The sequence below is a fragment of the Mauremys mutica genome, chromosome 10 (assembly GCF_020497125.1).
Source record: "Mauremys mutica isolate MM-2020 ecotype Southern chromosome 10, ASM2049712v1, whole genome shotgun sequence".
Classification (NCBI taxonomy): domain Eukaryota; kingdom Metazoa; phylum Chordata; order Testudines; family Geoemydidae; genus Mauremys; species Mauremys mutica.
In genome coordinates this window covers 8,996,926-9,011,007 of record NC_059081.1, presented here as the reverse complement: position 1 = coordinate 9,011,007, position 14,082 = coordinate 8,996,926, and the positions used below count along the sequence as shown (strand labels likewise).

The following is a 14,082-nucleotide window of genomic DNA, read 5'->3' as shown; positions in this document are numbered from 1 at the left end:
AATTGAGTCGCTGCTACAGAGGCTTTTCCAGTGTTTGCTTCATTACCACTGCAACCGATGAGGAGAGCATTCCTATGGGCTTCTTTTTATAAGGCAGAATGAAAGACACTACAGGCATAACATGTGGTTTCCAAGCCTTGTCATATGATCAGTCACTCAAACTGGTTTCAAAAATTCAGAGGCAGAGGTCTCATTGCTCAGTACTAGAAATTCATGTACCCTTCTGAGATCTTTCCCAGAGCAATTGAAGAAGCTCCTATACAGTAAACTCTAAGGACAGATCATCTGCCCATTTTTCTTTGACAAGCTGGAGAGGCACAAAGTGATCATAAATTTGTCCTAGTCAGGAATCTCCAGCTGGCATAGAAGTAAAACTAGCATAGGTGGCTCTGTGCCACCATCACTGAGCTCCCCACCTGATATAGAGGCAGGCCAAAGTCATGGCCAGGGATGGGGGCATGACTGGATTGCTGGTCTGCTCAAGCAGTCCTCAGACGGCAAAACAGCCCACAGGGGATTGTTACTGCTAGCACAGGGCTGCTGTAATTTCCACCACTGGGGTAAGGCGGGGGCAGGTGCAAACTAGCCTTGGGCAACCCTGGGAATCCCACCCAAAATTATACGGTTGAGTTCACACCTGAGTTATCCTTTTATAAGACAGCTCATCTTTATTCTGTGAGGAGTGATGTTGTTAGGTGGGGAAATGATTCTGCTCTAGGGCAGACCCTTCACTGTGAGACATGGGACATGGCTTGAGGGAGTCTAATAGCAGGAAGAACACAGGACCATGGCTTACCATTTCCGGGTATGGGAGGTAGCTTGGTGTTTCTGACTTGTGGAGCTGGGCTCACCCATGAGCAGGAATCCTTAACCGTCTTGAGTTTCTCCTTCTTGAGCTGTTCAAGTCGCTGCATCGTTGTCATGTGTTTCCTTAGCTGAAGGCTGACTGTTGAATTGCCCGATGAGACTGTCGAGTCCACAACAGGAGCATTGTCATCCAGTGCGGTCAGGTCTCCCAGGCTTCCCCCACTGTGCAAGTTCATTTCCACTCCACTGTCATTGTTGTTGGTGCTACCAAGTGGTGATGGTTCACTGCTGCATGATGACTGGCCACCAGGACTGGACTGACACATCTTGAAAAGGAGAAATAATAGAAGGTCTGAGTTCTGCAGTTGAAAACACAGCTTTGGAACACACACGCACACGGACCTGGAGACTGAAGTCTCCTATTTATCAACACATTTGATATCGGGAACATGTGGTCACCTCCTTCCCCATACACACATGCTGCCCACTGCCATGTCTCAGCTCTGTTCTGCAGCCACGGACACTTTCTAGGTGGGGATGGATAGGTTAGTTTCCATATCCAGTCTTTGCTGCTGACAAGGCCAGTATGCTAATTAATGCCAACTGGCATTATAGTTTCATGCTGTGGGCACTAGGTTTATTTAAGAACAGCAGTACTTTAACAAATTTGGATGGACTTTTTTTTTTTAAATTCACAAGCATTTGCATAAAACCCCTATGGGTTAAAAATCTTTGGTGTGTTTCATTTTTCCCATAGAGACAAACCAAACATTGCTGCTGCAGTAGATAAAGGGTTGATGATTCAGTAAGATAAGCTAGTGCATTAGCAGATTGTGCAAAGTACAGCTGCAATGAGCACCAGTTTATCTAACATAGGATCAAGTCCTAAGTGTTTCAGGCACAACATATTTCTGTCTTTTAAATACCTTAACGTGTAATTAGTTTAGCTGACAATCTTCCTAGATGGATAAAAACATGGTTTGCTGTTTGCAAGCTCCCACTTACAGATGAGGTAGATAAGTGCCATAAAGGTTTGTTTTACTTGCATTAGAAATGACATTTCACACTGAGCAACTTATTTTCAACAAACATTGAATGGTCGGAACTTCCTTGCTCCCAGCACTCTTCATTGTTAGGTAAGATGCCAGGGTTCTCAATTCCTGATCCTGAACTCTTGCTCCAGAGATTGTCACAACCTGGGAATGCTGCAGAGGCAACATATTTAGCCCCAGGAGCAGGTGGGTGTGTCAGGAGAGGGAGTGCCTTATTTTGATCAAAACCAGCCCTAACTAGCAGGGCTGCCTGGCTTTAGAGGGTCCAGTTTCCTTTCACTGGAAGGACAGAGGTTACATTCCAGGAGTGTAATGCTGAGAGGAATTAACTAAGGGGAATTCTTGGGACACTGACAAAGAGGTGCTGGACCCTCCCCCAATCGCCCCTTATTGGCAGCCCACCTACACCTCCTCACTCCCTTTGCATTTACACACTAACTCGTCTTGGTTAGCTGTAGATGCACAGTACAGAATATATCACATTTTTATACAGTGTTTTCAATACAAAGAATTTCTTTGCTCACCTTAGTACCGACTGTCCTTAGGAAGGTACAGTAAGGAAAGGTAAGTGGGAACAAAGAACAGGTTGTTAGAATAAAGAGAACATTAATGAAAGGGAGAAGATTAGTGAAAGAGCATAGAGGGGAGTGCACAATTCAGGGTAAATTAGCAGCATTCTTTTTCCCGACACCCATCCCACCCCAATTCAGAAGTCAGCACATTTAATTGAACACCTCTTAATGTACCTGGATCCAAATCCCAGTGAATTTTCACAGACCTTGGTGGATTTTGGATTAGATCGAATTTTGGGTCAGAAAGAGGGACCCCCAGACACCATTACAAGTGATTTCAATCAACCAGTCACTAGCTCCATCCCAGGGCTTCAGAGATTAGAATTGAAACAAGTAGTAAATACAGGTAGATACATATGTTGTCGATAGGCACCGTGAGCTGGGTACTGCCCTCATTACACCATGCAGCCCAAGTGAAGTAAAAGGGGTTCCGTGGGGGTAGCAGAAAGAAAGGATTGCCCACTGTGCCTAACACCAATGGAGTTGCACAAGGTGTAACTATGGAAAGAACTTGACCTACAGTCTGTTAGAAAAATCACCGTTAGGGAAAGCAGGGGAGAAATATCTTCCTAGAAAAACACAGTGTGTGTGTGTGTTAGTTATTCTTACGCTGAGTTTTTCAATGAACACAGGAGATTGTGAAGGTGAAATTGTCCATTTAGCCAATAAAATGGACTGTGAAAACAGTAAATTCCTTCCTGGACTAAACTCATGTATCGTCACAGTATCAGCCAAGAGCATGGCATCTAGCCCTTTTTATAGTGCAAAGCCATGTTGACTGGTAGAAATGGAAACATTTTAGCCTGGCTTAAAATCAAGAAACTGCAGTCTCAAAGGCTTGTGAAGTTCTCACAACTCCAGTGAGAAACCCGGAGACTGAATGAACTCTAGCAGGTGAAGTGACTTTAGTTCAGCCGTTTATGGCCTCTTGTTTTACAAAAAAAATTGTCTTTTTGGCTGCTAAGCGAAGGAGAAATGTTGAAATGTGAAAGAGTTATGGTGCAGCAAGACTCTTGACTTCCTCTAACTACTGTGTAATACATAGAAACACACAGATTTAATGAAATGATGTGCGATTGGCTTGGAAAGGAAATAAGACTACTGCCTGATTTAAAATGTCTTGGGGGGACAAAAGAAATTGTATTATGAAGACATGTTATTGTCGCATTTTCACCTTCGTGGCATGGCATTAACGCTGCATGGGCTGATGCATTCATTCATCATCCTATCATGACGTATCAGCAATGTTACAAATATCACACCTTGGGCTCTGTGTTGCTGTGTAAGACACTGGGGACTCTTAACTGTCCTGCAATCTTAACTTCAGGGTTGGGGGCCTTGAAAACTGGGATCGTCCTGCAAATTTCTGGGTGCATGGCAAATGCATGAGGAGGAAAAAGGCTGCAACTTTACATTTTTCACCTGCGTCTCCGAGAAATTACAAACCATACTCCTATCTTTTAAACAACAGCTTCTCTTACCACAGAATTCTCGGTCTTTATTGTTTTGACTTGTAAGCAGTCCTCCAGGCCTCTGGTGGTGCTGTTAGCCTCGCTGCTCTCTTCTGACACCTTGCTACTCTGCTTGGCACTTGCTTCGTTGTCGCCATTTTCCTTGAGGGGAGGTGGCCGGGGGTGAACGTCGTTGCGCTGCTTCTTTGTGACATGGGCATCGGGCCCATGCACAGTCTTGACGTGTTTCCTGAGGGAACTGGGGTCCGTGTACCTCTTTGTGCAGCCCGGGATTTTACAGACATAGGGTTTCTGTCGAGATGACAAATTTGAGGTTATTTTTAAAGCAGACTGAAATATTGTGGACATGCTTTGTGGACAAAGATAAGTCATGTCCTCACAGAACACAATGACCATGATGCTGCCAGCAAAAAAAGTGGAGAATCTGCCTCTTAGGATCTTGCAAAGCATCGGTGGCAGATTTCTAAACTGTGATCCATGTTCTGCTGGTGGTCATGGAACACTTGGTGGTGAGCCACAGAGACCTGGCTAGTCGCTTGGTACTGGCTTTACTTCTTGCTTTGGGCTGCTAAATTCAAAGACAGCTAAAAATTCACAAAATACTTTCCTAATATTACTTTTCCACCTAAGCATTTGTTGCCACAGGAACGTTTCATGATTGTGGATGGGAGGGGAGGTGGTCTGAGTCACTGGAATTGCAGGGGATTGTCTACAAGACATCTCTCCAATAAGATGGTGTCTACTCTGGGAAAATGTTTGAGACCTCCTGATCTATGGAAATCCAGAGAAACTAAGCCAGACTGGATTATGTCTATCTAGTCTTTTGTATATCTCCAGCACCCATCACTCTGAAATCTGTTATCGTGCAAAACAAACCACAGGCATGCAATACTTTTTAAGACAATGGCATTGTATTTCTGGAATCATGAATTACTGATCACTGCAGCAAAGCAAGTCAGGCCAGACTTTTGGAAATAGAAGTTAGCAAGTAGCTATCCTTTCTTTTTTTAAAAAAAACCTTTGATTTATCCACTTTCCAATTCCAATGTGCATGAGCACCAAAGCTGTGAAAGCTACTGCTGCTTTTGAAGGGTTGAATTGATCACAAGCACCACTTCAGCCTCACAATTGCTCTAAGTACTTTTCCACCGTGACATTGGAACGGATCCATCTAAAGGAACAATACGTAAATGGTTTTCTAAGGTTAACCAAAAATGGCCATTTCTATTAGTTAGGTATCTATTTTCCAATTTGACCGAAGAGCACACGCAAAATTGCTGGGGGGAGAATTATTTATTTATTTAGTTAGTTTTGGGTAAAATCAAACCAAACAAAACCAACCAACAAATAAAACTAAACCAGCACAATCACATGAACAGCACTAGAGATCTATTCTTGCAACAGTTTAACTCTCTCTGCTTCAGTTCCCCATCTGTAAAATGGAGAGATAAGTATCTACCTCACAGAGAGCTGTGGTGATTTAATGATTTAATGTTTGTAATGCTCACTTAGATTTTTGGATGGGACAATACAGAAGTATTATTACTATTATTATAATCTGCATTAGGGAAAAGGGAATAGGAGGTGATGACTTACAAAGGTCCTTTAGCCCTAATATCGGGGAGTAGATAATAGCTCTGTTTGATATTGAATATTGAATTTGGGATGCTTGGGATGCCTACAAAATACCTTAAGCGTAATTCAAACAGAGGTATCTGGTGTTTGGAATGCTCTGCTTTTGCTGGTTCAAGCCCGGCAAACAATTCCAATATCTCCTTCCAAATCCTTCTCAAATACTTGAAAAGTTACATCTCTTTGGCTGGTGGAATCATCACAAGCCTTCTCAGAAACTCGGGCACTGGATTTCTAGAGTTCAACTGCATTTCAGCTTGAGTTGGGGAAAAATGTCTCTTTGGGTATGTCTACACTGCAATAGGGAGATATGATTGGAGCATGTGTAGACACACCTGAGAAAGTTTTGATCTAGCTTGGTAGCAGCTGCTCGAGTGTGTACCCAGGGTTCTGGGCAGGTGGGGTTAGCCTCTGTAAGCTGCCTGTGTTGCCACAGCTTCATTGCTATTTTTAGCACGTTAGCTCGATCAGAGCTAGTGCATGTACGTCTACCTGAGCTGGGAATCACACCTCCCAGCTAGGGTGACCAGATGTCCTGATTTTATAGGGACAGTCCCGATTTTTGGGTCTTTTTTCCACATAGGCACCTATTACCCCCCACTTCCTGTCCCAATTTTTGACACTTGCTATCTGGTCAGCCTACTCTCAGCTGTACTGTAGATGTAGCCGAATAGCTGCGGACTTGCGTCACCTTGAACTTTTCAATGAGCCAGCAAGTTTGCACCACAGTGGGGTGATGGAGTTAAAGAACAATTTTTTGGAACAACACTAGACATCTCTTCCCTGGAAAATCCACAACAGGCCATCAGCTGCGATGTCCTAATGGGTTCATTGACAACACACGGGCACATTTCCTCATTTCAAATGAACGGCGGCCAAAGTAGTGATATACCGGCAGCCTGGAAACCTGATGCCATGAAAGCAGTAAGAGACTGAACCATATTTTGTTACAAACTGATGGGGACAAACCTGGGGAATCTGGGCCTAATTTCTTGTGAATATTGGTGAATAATTCCATCTTTTCTGAATGTGAAATTGTGGTCTAGCCTGAGTACCCAGGATATGGAGCTAGATGGACCTTTGGTCTGACCCAGTATGGCCATTCTTATGTTCTTAGGAGAGGGACAAAGTGGATGAGGGAATATTTTTATTGGACCAACTTCTGTTGGTGAGAAAGACAAGCTTTTGAGTCACACAGAGCTCTGTGTACATTCAAAAGATATTACCTCACCCACCTTGTGTCCTAATATCCTGAGACTGACACAGCTCCAAATACATAGCCCTCGCACCACTTGTAGGCAATCAGAGACCTATTGCAGCTCCTTGGATTGCTTGGTAAGCTGGATCCATTCAAACAAAATGCATTTTCATGCAGTCAGATGCAAAGTTATAAACCCAGGACCAAGGAATTCAGGCTATACCTACAGAAATGGGGGACTGCATTAACGATCTGGAGGATGGTGTGGACTGGACCCTTAGCAAGTTTGCAGATGACACTAAACTGGGAGGAGTGGTTGATGTGCTGGAGGGTAGGGATAGGATACAGAGGGACCTAGACAAATTAGAGGATTGGGCCAAAAGAAATATGATGAGGTTCAACAAGGACAAGTGCAGAGTCCTGCACTTAGGACGGAAGAATCCCATGCACTGCTACAGACTAGGGACCGAATGGCTGGGCAGCCGTTCTGCACAAAAGGACCTAGGGATTACGGTGGATGAAAAGCTGAATATGAGTCAACAGTGTGCCCTTGTTGCCAAGAAGGCTAATGGCATTTTGGGTTGTATAAGTAGGGGCATTTCCAGCAGATCGAGGGACGTGATCATTCCCCTCTATTCAGCACTGGTGAGGCCTCATTTGGAGTACTGTGTCCAGTTTTGGGCCCCACACTACAAGAAGGATGTGGATAAATTGGAGAGAGTCCAGCGGAGGGCAACAAAAATGATTAGGGGGCTGGAGCACATGACTTATGAGGAGAGGCTGAGGGAACTGAGATTGTTTAGCCTGCAGAAGAGAAGAATGAGGGGGGATTTGATAGCTGCTTTCAACTACCTGAAAGGGGGTTCCAAAGAGGATGGATCTAGACTGTTCTCAGTGGTAGAAGATGACAGAACAAGGAGTAATGGTCTCAAGTTGCAGAGGGGGAGGTTTAGGTTGGACATTAGGAAAAACTTTTTCACTAGCAGGGTGGTGAAGAACTGGAATGGGTTACCCAGGGAGGTGGTGGAATCTCCTTCCTTAGAGGTTTTTAAGGTCAGGCTTGACAAAGCCCTGGCTGGGATGATTTAGTTGGGTTTGGTCCTGCTTTGAGCAGGGGGTTGGACTAGATGACCTCCAGAGGTCCCTTCCAACCCTGAGATTCTATGATTCTATGATCCTGGAGAGCCGTGACTCTGAGAAAGATCTAGGGGTCAAAGTGGACGAGCAACAAAGCACGAGCTCCCAGTGCAATGGTGTGGCAAAAAGGGCTAAAGCAATTCTTGGATGTATAAACAGGGGAGTAGTGAGTAGGAGTTGGGAGTTGATTTCACTTCTGTCCCCGGCACTGGGGAGACCAAGGCTGGAATACTGTGTCCAGTTTTAGTGTCCAGGTTTCTAAAAGGATGTTGAAAAATTGGAGATGGGTGAAAAAGATCCACAAAAATTATTCAAGGGCTGGAGAAAATGTCCTACAGTGAGAGACTTAAAAAGTTCAATCTGTTTAGTTTATCCAAAAGAAGAGTGAGAAGTGACTTGATTACAGCATCTCCATACCTTCATGGGACGTAAATATCAGAAACTAATGGGCCCTTTAATGTAGGGGAGAAATGCATAACATGGACAAATGGCTGAAAGCTGAAGCCAGCCAAATTCAAATGGATCACAAATTTTTAACAGTGAGGGTGACTAACTATTGGAACAAACTACCAAGGGAACTAGGGGATTCTCCATCTCTTGCTGTATTCAAATCAAAACTGGATGTCTTTCTGAAGGATATGCTTTAGCCAACCACAAGTTACTGGGCTCAATATAGCAGTAGTGGGCGCAACTGAATGGCCTGTGATATACAGGATGGCAGACTAGATGATCTAATGGTCCCTTCTGGCCTTCAAATCTATGAATCTATAAGTCCCGAGCTGTCCAGCCCTGGTACAAATCAGATTTGCAAGGGAGCAGCTCTAACTTACCCATCAACTTATTACTGAGAGAGGTCAGCCTAGATATTTGGATTCAGATCTGTATACCTGGAAAGATGTTTGGATCTGGGTTGTTCATCTGGGTCTTTCTCTAGTTAAAATAGCTCAGAGAAGCATCCAAAACTTTGGAGTGCTTATTCCCATCTGAACCAAATCTGTGAAACCTTTTGAAGTTTGCTTATCACTGGGTAATATAGTATCGTTTTAAAATTCTGTCATCCATTGAAATCACTTTATTCCATTCTCCAATGATTCATATTTAACTGTTACAAATTAGACTACAGACTTGTTCCTTCATGGTTGCAAACATTACTAGAACTCTAGAACATGGTTTTTTCCCCCTTCCCGTCGTCTGCTAATTAGTAGTAATATAATTGTTAATCCTCAGCCTAGGCCGCTTGCAGCAGACCATCAAATGTGTTACAATAAGGGCAATTTCCTGCATTCCCCAACTTCTAATAGTGGGTCTTAATTAGCCAGGGTTAACAAAGCATTGCATCACACTTTATCATTGTACATCAAAAGATGCAGGTGCGACTATTTCCAAAGCGTCAGGACCCACTATGAAATCACACCACTATGAATCTATGCTGCAATCATGTTAAAAAGCAAGGTACAAACATGTAGGACCCTGTTTGGACTATTAAAAATTATGAATTTGGAAAGCACCAGCTTTAATTTCGAAAGCCAATCAAAAAATTTGCATACTTCAGCATCTGTTTATAGTTTCTAACATGGCTTTCATAAATATAAAGCTAATGCGGTCTGGCTCTGCAGCAAAATAAATCCAAGTAAAAAAAATAGAAAAGTCTTTCATTATGGTAAATTCCTTTTTACACGAGTCCAGCATGTAAAGTTTATATTGTCAGCAAAAATTTTGTTAAAAATCCACAGCACTTGTGGTGAGGATGGGTTTACCTCATTGGAATGTGTCCTGTTCTGGTGCTTTGCTCTGTCTGAAGCGTTGGAAAAGGCTTTATTGCAGCCCTCATGTTCACAGACGTACGGCTTTTCTCCAGTGTGAGATCTCAGGTGTGTCTTTAAGTTCTCCAGTCGGGAATAGGCTTTGGCGCAACCCTCAAACTAAAATAAAAACACAACGGGAGCGATTCGTCAACCACAGTGGTGGTTTTTGCCTCCTCATCTGCTTTCCATTTCTTTTCCTTTTTAAGGAGCCTGTGTCTTACAAACTAACATCCACTTTGTTGAGAGAGCTTTTCCTTCCTGGGCAGAGCAAAACTGTCAAAAGAGGCTTGTGATTTAGGGCTGCTCAAATTTTGGGTGCCCAACTTGTGATAGATACCTGACAAGAATCTGATTTTAAGGCAGGGCTGAGCACCTGTTCTCTGAATATTAGGCTCCCCTTTAAGATGTTTCAGATCATGCATCCAAAAATGGAGCCCCCCCCACCCCAAATCACTAGCTGCTTTTCAAAATCTTGACCAAGGTGTCTCCATTTCACTAGCTCCAAAGCTTGTGAGACAAGCCAGTTTGCTAAAGGAAAAGAGTTAAAATAGCAAGTTTTGAAGCTTCCCTAATTACAGTTTGGTTCCACTTTCCTGAGGGCTCTGAGGTCAGCCTGCCTGACATTACCATCTTAAAAACCAAGATCCTCAATCTTAATGGATTCTTGGATGGCACCACAGGCCAGGGGCCTGGAAAGAAAGCAACAACTCACTGACTCTCCTTGTTTGTATTATGGAAGGATTCAGCCAAGCATCCAAAATGGCTGAGGGAAGATGAGATGCTGCCCAGTAATATTTCCAAGCAGTAGTGACCCTGAAGTAACAGCACACTCAAAACCACTGGACAGGATTTTAAAAAATGTGCCTAAAGCTAGGCTCTTAGGGTGGCATTTTCAGAAGTGCCTGACTTTGGCCTAGCTCTGCTCTCATTGAAGTCAAATGGGCATTTTATCATTGGCTTCAATGGTAGCAGTTAAGGCCAATGCTGAGTGCTTTGGAAAATCCCCATACAACAATCCTTACTCAAGTGCCTTAATATGTGATCTGTCCACAGCTCCCATTTCAATCTCTGGGGCCCACAGGGGGCTCATTTTAATCAGTTCACCTCACTCTGGAATTAGGAGGATCACTTCAGGCTGCCATTTATGAAAGTCTTGGCAATCAAAACGGGCCCTTGTTCTGGAAAACCAAAAGTTAATTCACTGAATAATTCAGTACCATTCAGGAGAAACAGGAACTTTTGTTGGAACCTTTTTGCCTCTCTCGCCAGTCTAGAACAATGAGCATGAAGAGCCGTGAATCTTGGTGTTACTCTCTTATAGAACAGAACTATAGTAATGGCTCCAGACACCGTTGTCTGCCATAGTGCTTGCAACCATTCCTATACTATAGTCCAGTTTAATGATGGATGCGATTGTCAAGGTTAAGATGTATAATTGTTTAGCTAAAACGAAGGATCACATTTGCACAGGTAATTCTGTTCTAATTAGGGTCTCACATTGTGCCCATTACCATAGTCTCTGAGTGCTTACCCTGAGGTAAGCTTCCGCTAGTAGATTTGTTTCATTCAGCATGTTGTAACCATGAGTTAACAGAATATAATTATTTTGTTCTCTCACCCTGTGCTTACAGCCTGTGGCATCATATGTCATTTACAGGTGTTGAAAAATATCACTCAACTTACTGTAAATCACTGGTAACTGAGCATACAGTAACTCACTGAGGTGTTCTAGCAAAACTGCCTATTGTCACAGTAATGCAGCTAATTAAGAGTGTTCCCACTGTGGCCCAACTTTCAAATAATGGCATCTGAACAGGACAGCCAAATTCTTGGGTGCTCAAACCAGATGTTCCCACAGCTAAGCGCTGATCTGCGAATATAGAATCTGGATGTCTTATGCAGAAATGGGCTTTGCACTAAAACATTCCTGGCCTTTGAGCTAGATCAGATCCAAACTCCGCAGCCTGGGCTCACCTCAAGTCTTATTTACATCACATTCCCATGTCTCTCTTTTTGTTTAAAATAAATTGAATGTTGAGAAATCACAGCTGAACTGGCTTGGACAAGGAAAGCTTCTGCAGAGAAGGGTACCGGCCTCAGCACCATAGAAACTCAGGATATGTCCCATACAAGAAGTGAGTTTGGGGTGCAGAGTAATGACCCAGCAATAATTTGAGTAAAACACATAGCCTGATTGACATTCTCCAGCATGTAGGAGGTGATTGACTCAGCTCCTGAGACACTCAAATTGCTTTGCAGTAGTTCCAATTCAGCACAACAACCTGGAGTTGAAACAGACTGAAATGAGAAGGGGAGCTTTGGCTGCATCAGCGAACATGACGGGGAGCTGTGAGGGAGGAGGAGGGGCTCCCCTCTGCTTTTAGCTTGGATTGGGGAGCTGATCCCCCATACTTTTAGCTGCTGCCCACTTCAAGGGAGTCATATAGGAAACAAGTCATATACGGTCTGATATTTTTAAGCAGAGACTTGGCATGGTGATGGTCCAGGAGTGGAAGAGAATAGCGGGAAGAAGGCAAAAGGAGGAGGGATCTGAAGGAATGTGAGGAGAGACATCCCAGGAGCAGGGAGCAGCATGAAAGCAAAAGCACGAAGGTGAGAATGGGGAATAGGATGCTGGGTCATGGTGGCTGCTGAATGCTGGATAGATTGAAGAGGGAACGTTAGGGAGGCCGACAGGAGGAGGCTACAACAGTCCAGATGAGATAGCCATAAAGGAAAGGGAAGGCGGGGCCAAAGTTAACTGTGCGTGTCAGCCTGAGTTGTGAGGACAGTGGAGCTGCAATGGTGATGGAGAATGTGGAAGGGAAAAGGGTTGAACTCAATCCTTAGCTTTGTCTGCTTTGCACTGCTAGGACAACACAAAGCCAAGGAGCTGCCCTACAGGGGATGCGAAGGATTGCCCCCAGCAGAGGGGACACGTTGGATGGGGCAAGGTTAGGGAGGGGATGTGCCAGGGCCAGGAGAGAGCCTTGTACAGCACAGTGTTCAGGGACTTGGTGCAGCACCAAGTCTACTCCCTGTTATAGGTCTGAATTACAGCAGTCCTGGAATGCAAAAAGAGGTTATTCTAAATCCCACTAATTGGGCCGATGCACACTACATCACTCATCTGGTCTTCAGAACTTGGCCACCTAAACATTGTGGGGGCTAGAACCTTATAGGGTATCAACTTGAGTAGCTGCCTTGACTTCAAGGGAGCTACCCCGATTCACTCCACCAAGGAACTGGCCCCGCCTAGTCTTAATTTATGGGTGTAAATCACCAGATTACTTAATCTTCAGTGAGGGGAAATAGATTCCTAGGTGGAAAGCTGAATATGCAATACCACACCCTGTGAGATAGGAAAGAATTATCCTTATTTGACAGATAGGGAACTGGGGCCCAGAAATGCTAAGGGCCACATTTTAAAGGTACCTAACTCCCACTGATTTCAAAGGGAGCTAGATGCTTAAATACATTTAAAAATCTGTCCCTAAGTGATTTGCCCAAGGTCATACAGGAAGTCTGTAGCAGAGCAGGTAGTTGAATCCAGGTCTCCCCAAATTCTGGGCTAGCACCATAACCACTGGACCAACCTTCCTCTCCATTAACTTGCACGTCCCAAGGGGACAGCCTGCAAGTACTTAAAGCCCATTAGTGCTGAAAAATTGGATCTGAACTTGCCCAGACTGTGGGGGGGAGAGTTCATTCATAGAGCTTTGGTGTGAGTCTCTAGTCTGTGTCCAGCTATACATTCACGAGGACACAAGTCCCCCATACCATTCCACTGATCTGCACAGAGCTGTGCCCCATTGGCTCACCGTGCACTTGTGTGGCTTTTCTCCAGTGTGTCTTCGCATGTGCACCACCAACATGTACTGAGCCTTGAATGGCTTCTGCTCCCGAGTACAGTCTTGCCAGCGGCAGACAAACTCCTTCTTCTCCCCGTGGATGTGATCGTTATTGATGTGCTAACGTAAGAGAAAGAAAACCAGATCATGATTAGAACAGCTAAAGCCATCACCGCATGTGTCACTCTGAAGTGCACCAAAAAAACAACAGTTCCTCTCAACAGCAGTTGTGGTCTGATGTTATGGTGACATAAATAATGCTATGGAGCCATATGGGGCTCTTGTGCTGTCTCTATATTGCAGGCTGGATGACAGGGCACAGAATATGATCCATTAGACACAAGGGTAGGATGTAATGCTGGTGTGTGATGGCTGCTGGCATGCAGAGACATACTGACCAATGTCTCATTGTTTCCTTGTACTCCTGTTTGAGTCCATCTGTTGTCTCTTGTCTTATACTTAGATTGTAAACTCTTTGGGGAAGGGGCCATCTTTTTGTTTGGTGTTTGTACAGCACCTAGCATAAAGAGCATCTATGACTAGGGCTCTTAGGCAC

General features: G+C 44.1%; 1 protein-coding gene across 16 annotated transcripts in view; it reads right to left on the bottom strand.

Moving 5' to 3' along the window:
* Nucleotides 1–14,082, bottom strand: part of GLI2 (GLI family zinc finger 2) — a 406,855-nt gene that overhangs the window by 5,461 nt on the left and 387,312 nt on the right. For all 16 annotated transcript variants that reach the window (XM_045033089.1, XM_045033083.1, XM_045033085.1 and 13 more), the window contains 4 exons: nucleotides 13,497–13,646; nucleotides 9,628–9,792; nucleotides 3,913–4,194; nucleotides 797–1,133 (listed from right to left, as the gene is read on the bottom strand). In XM_045033089.1, coding sequence (XP_044889024.1) covers nucleotides 797–1,133; nucleotides 3,913–4,194; nucleotides 9,628–9,792; nucleotides 13,497–13,646 — 934 coding nt within the window. The remainder of the gene's footprint in view (nucleotides 1–796; nucleotides 1,134–3,912; nucleotides 4,195–9,627; nucleotides 9,793–13,496; nucleotides 13,647–14,082) is intronic.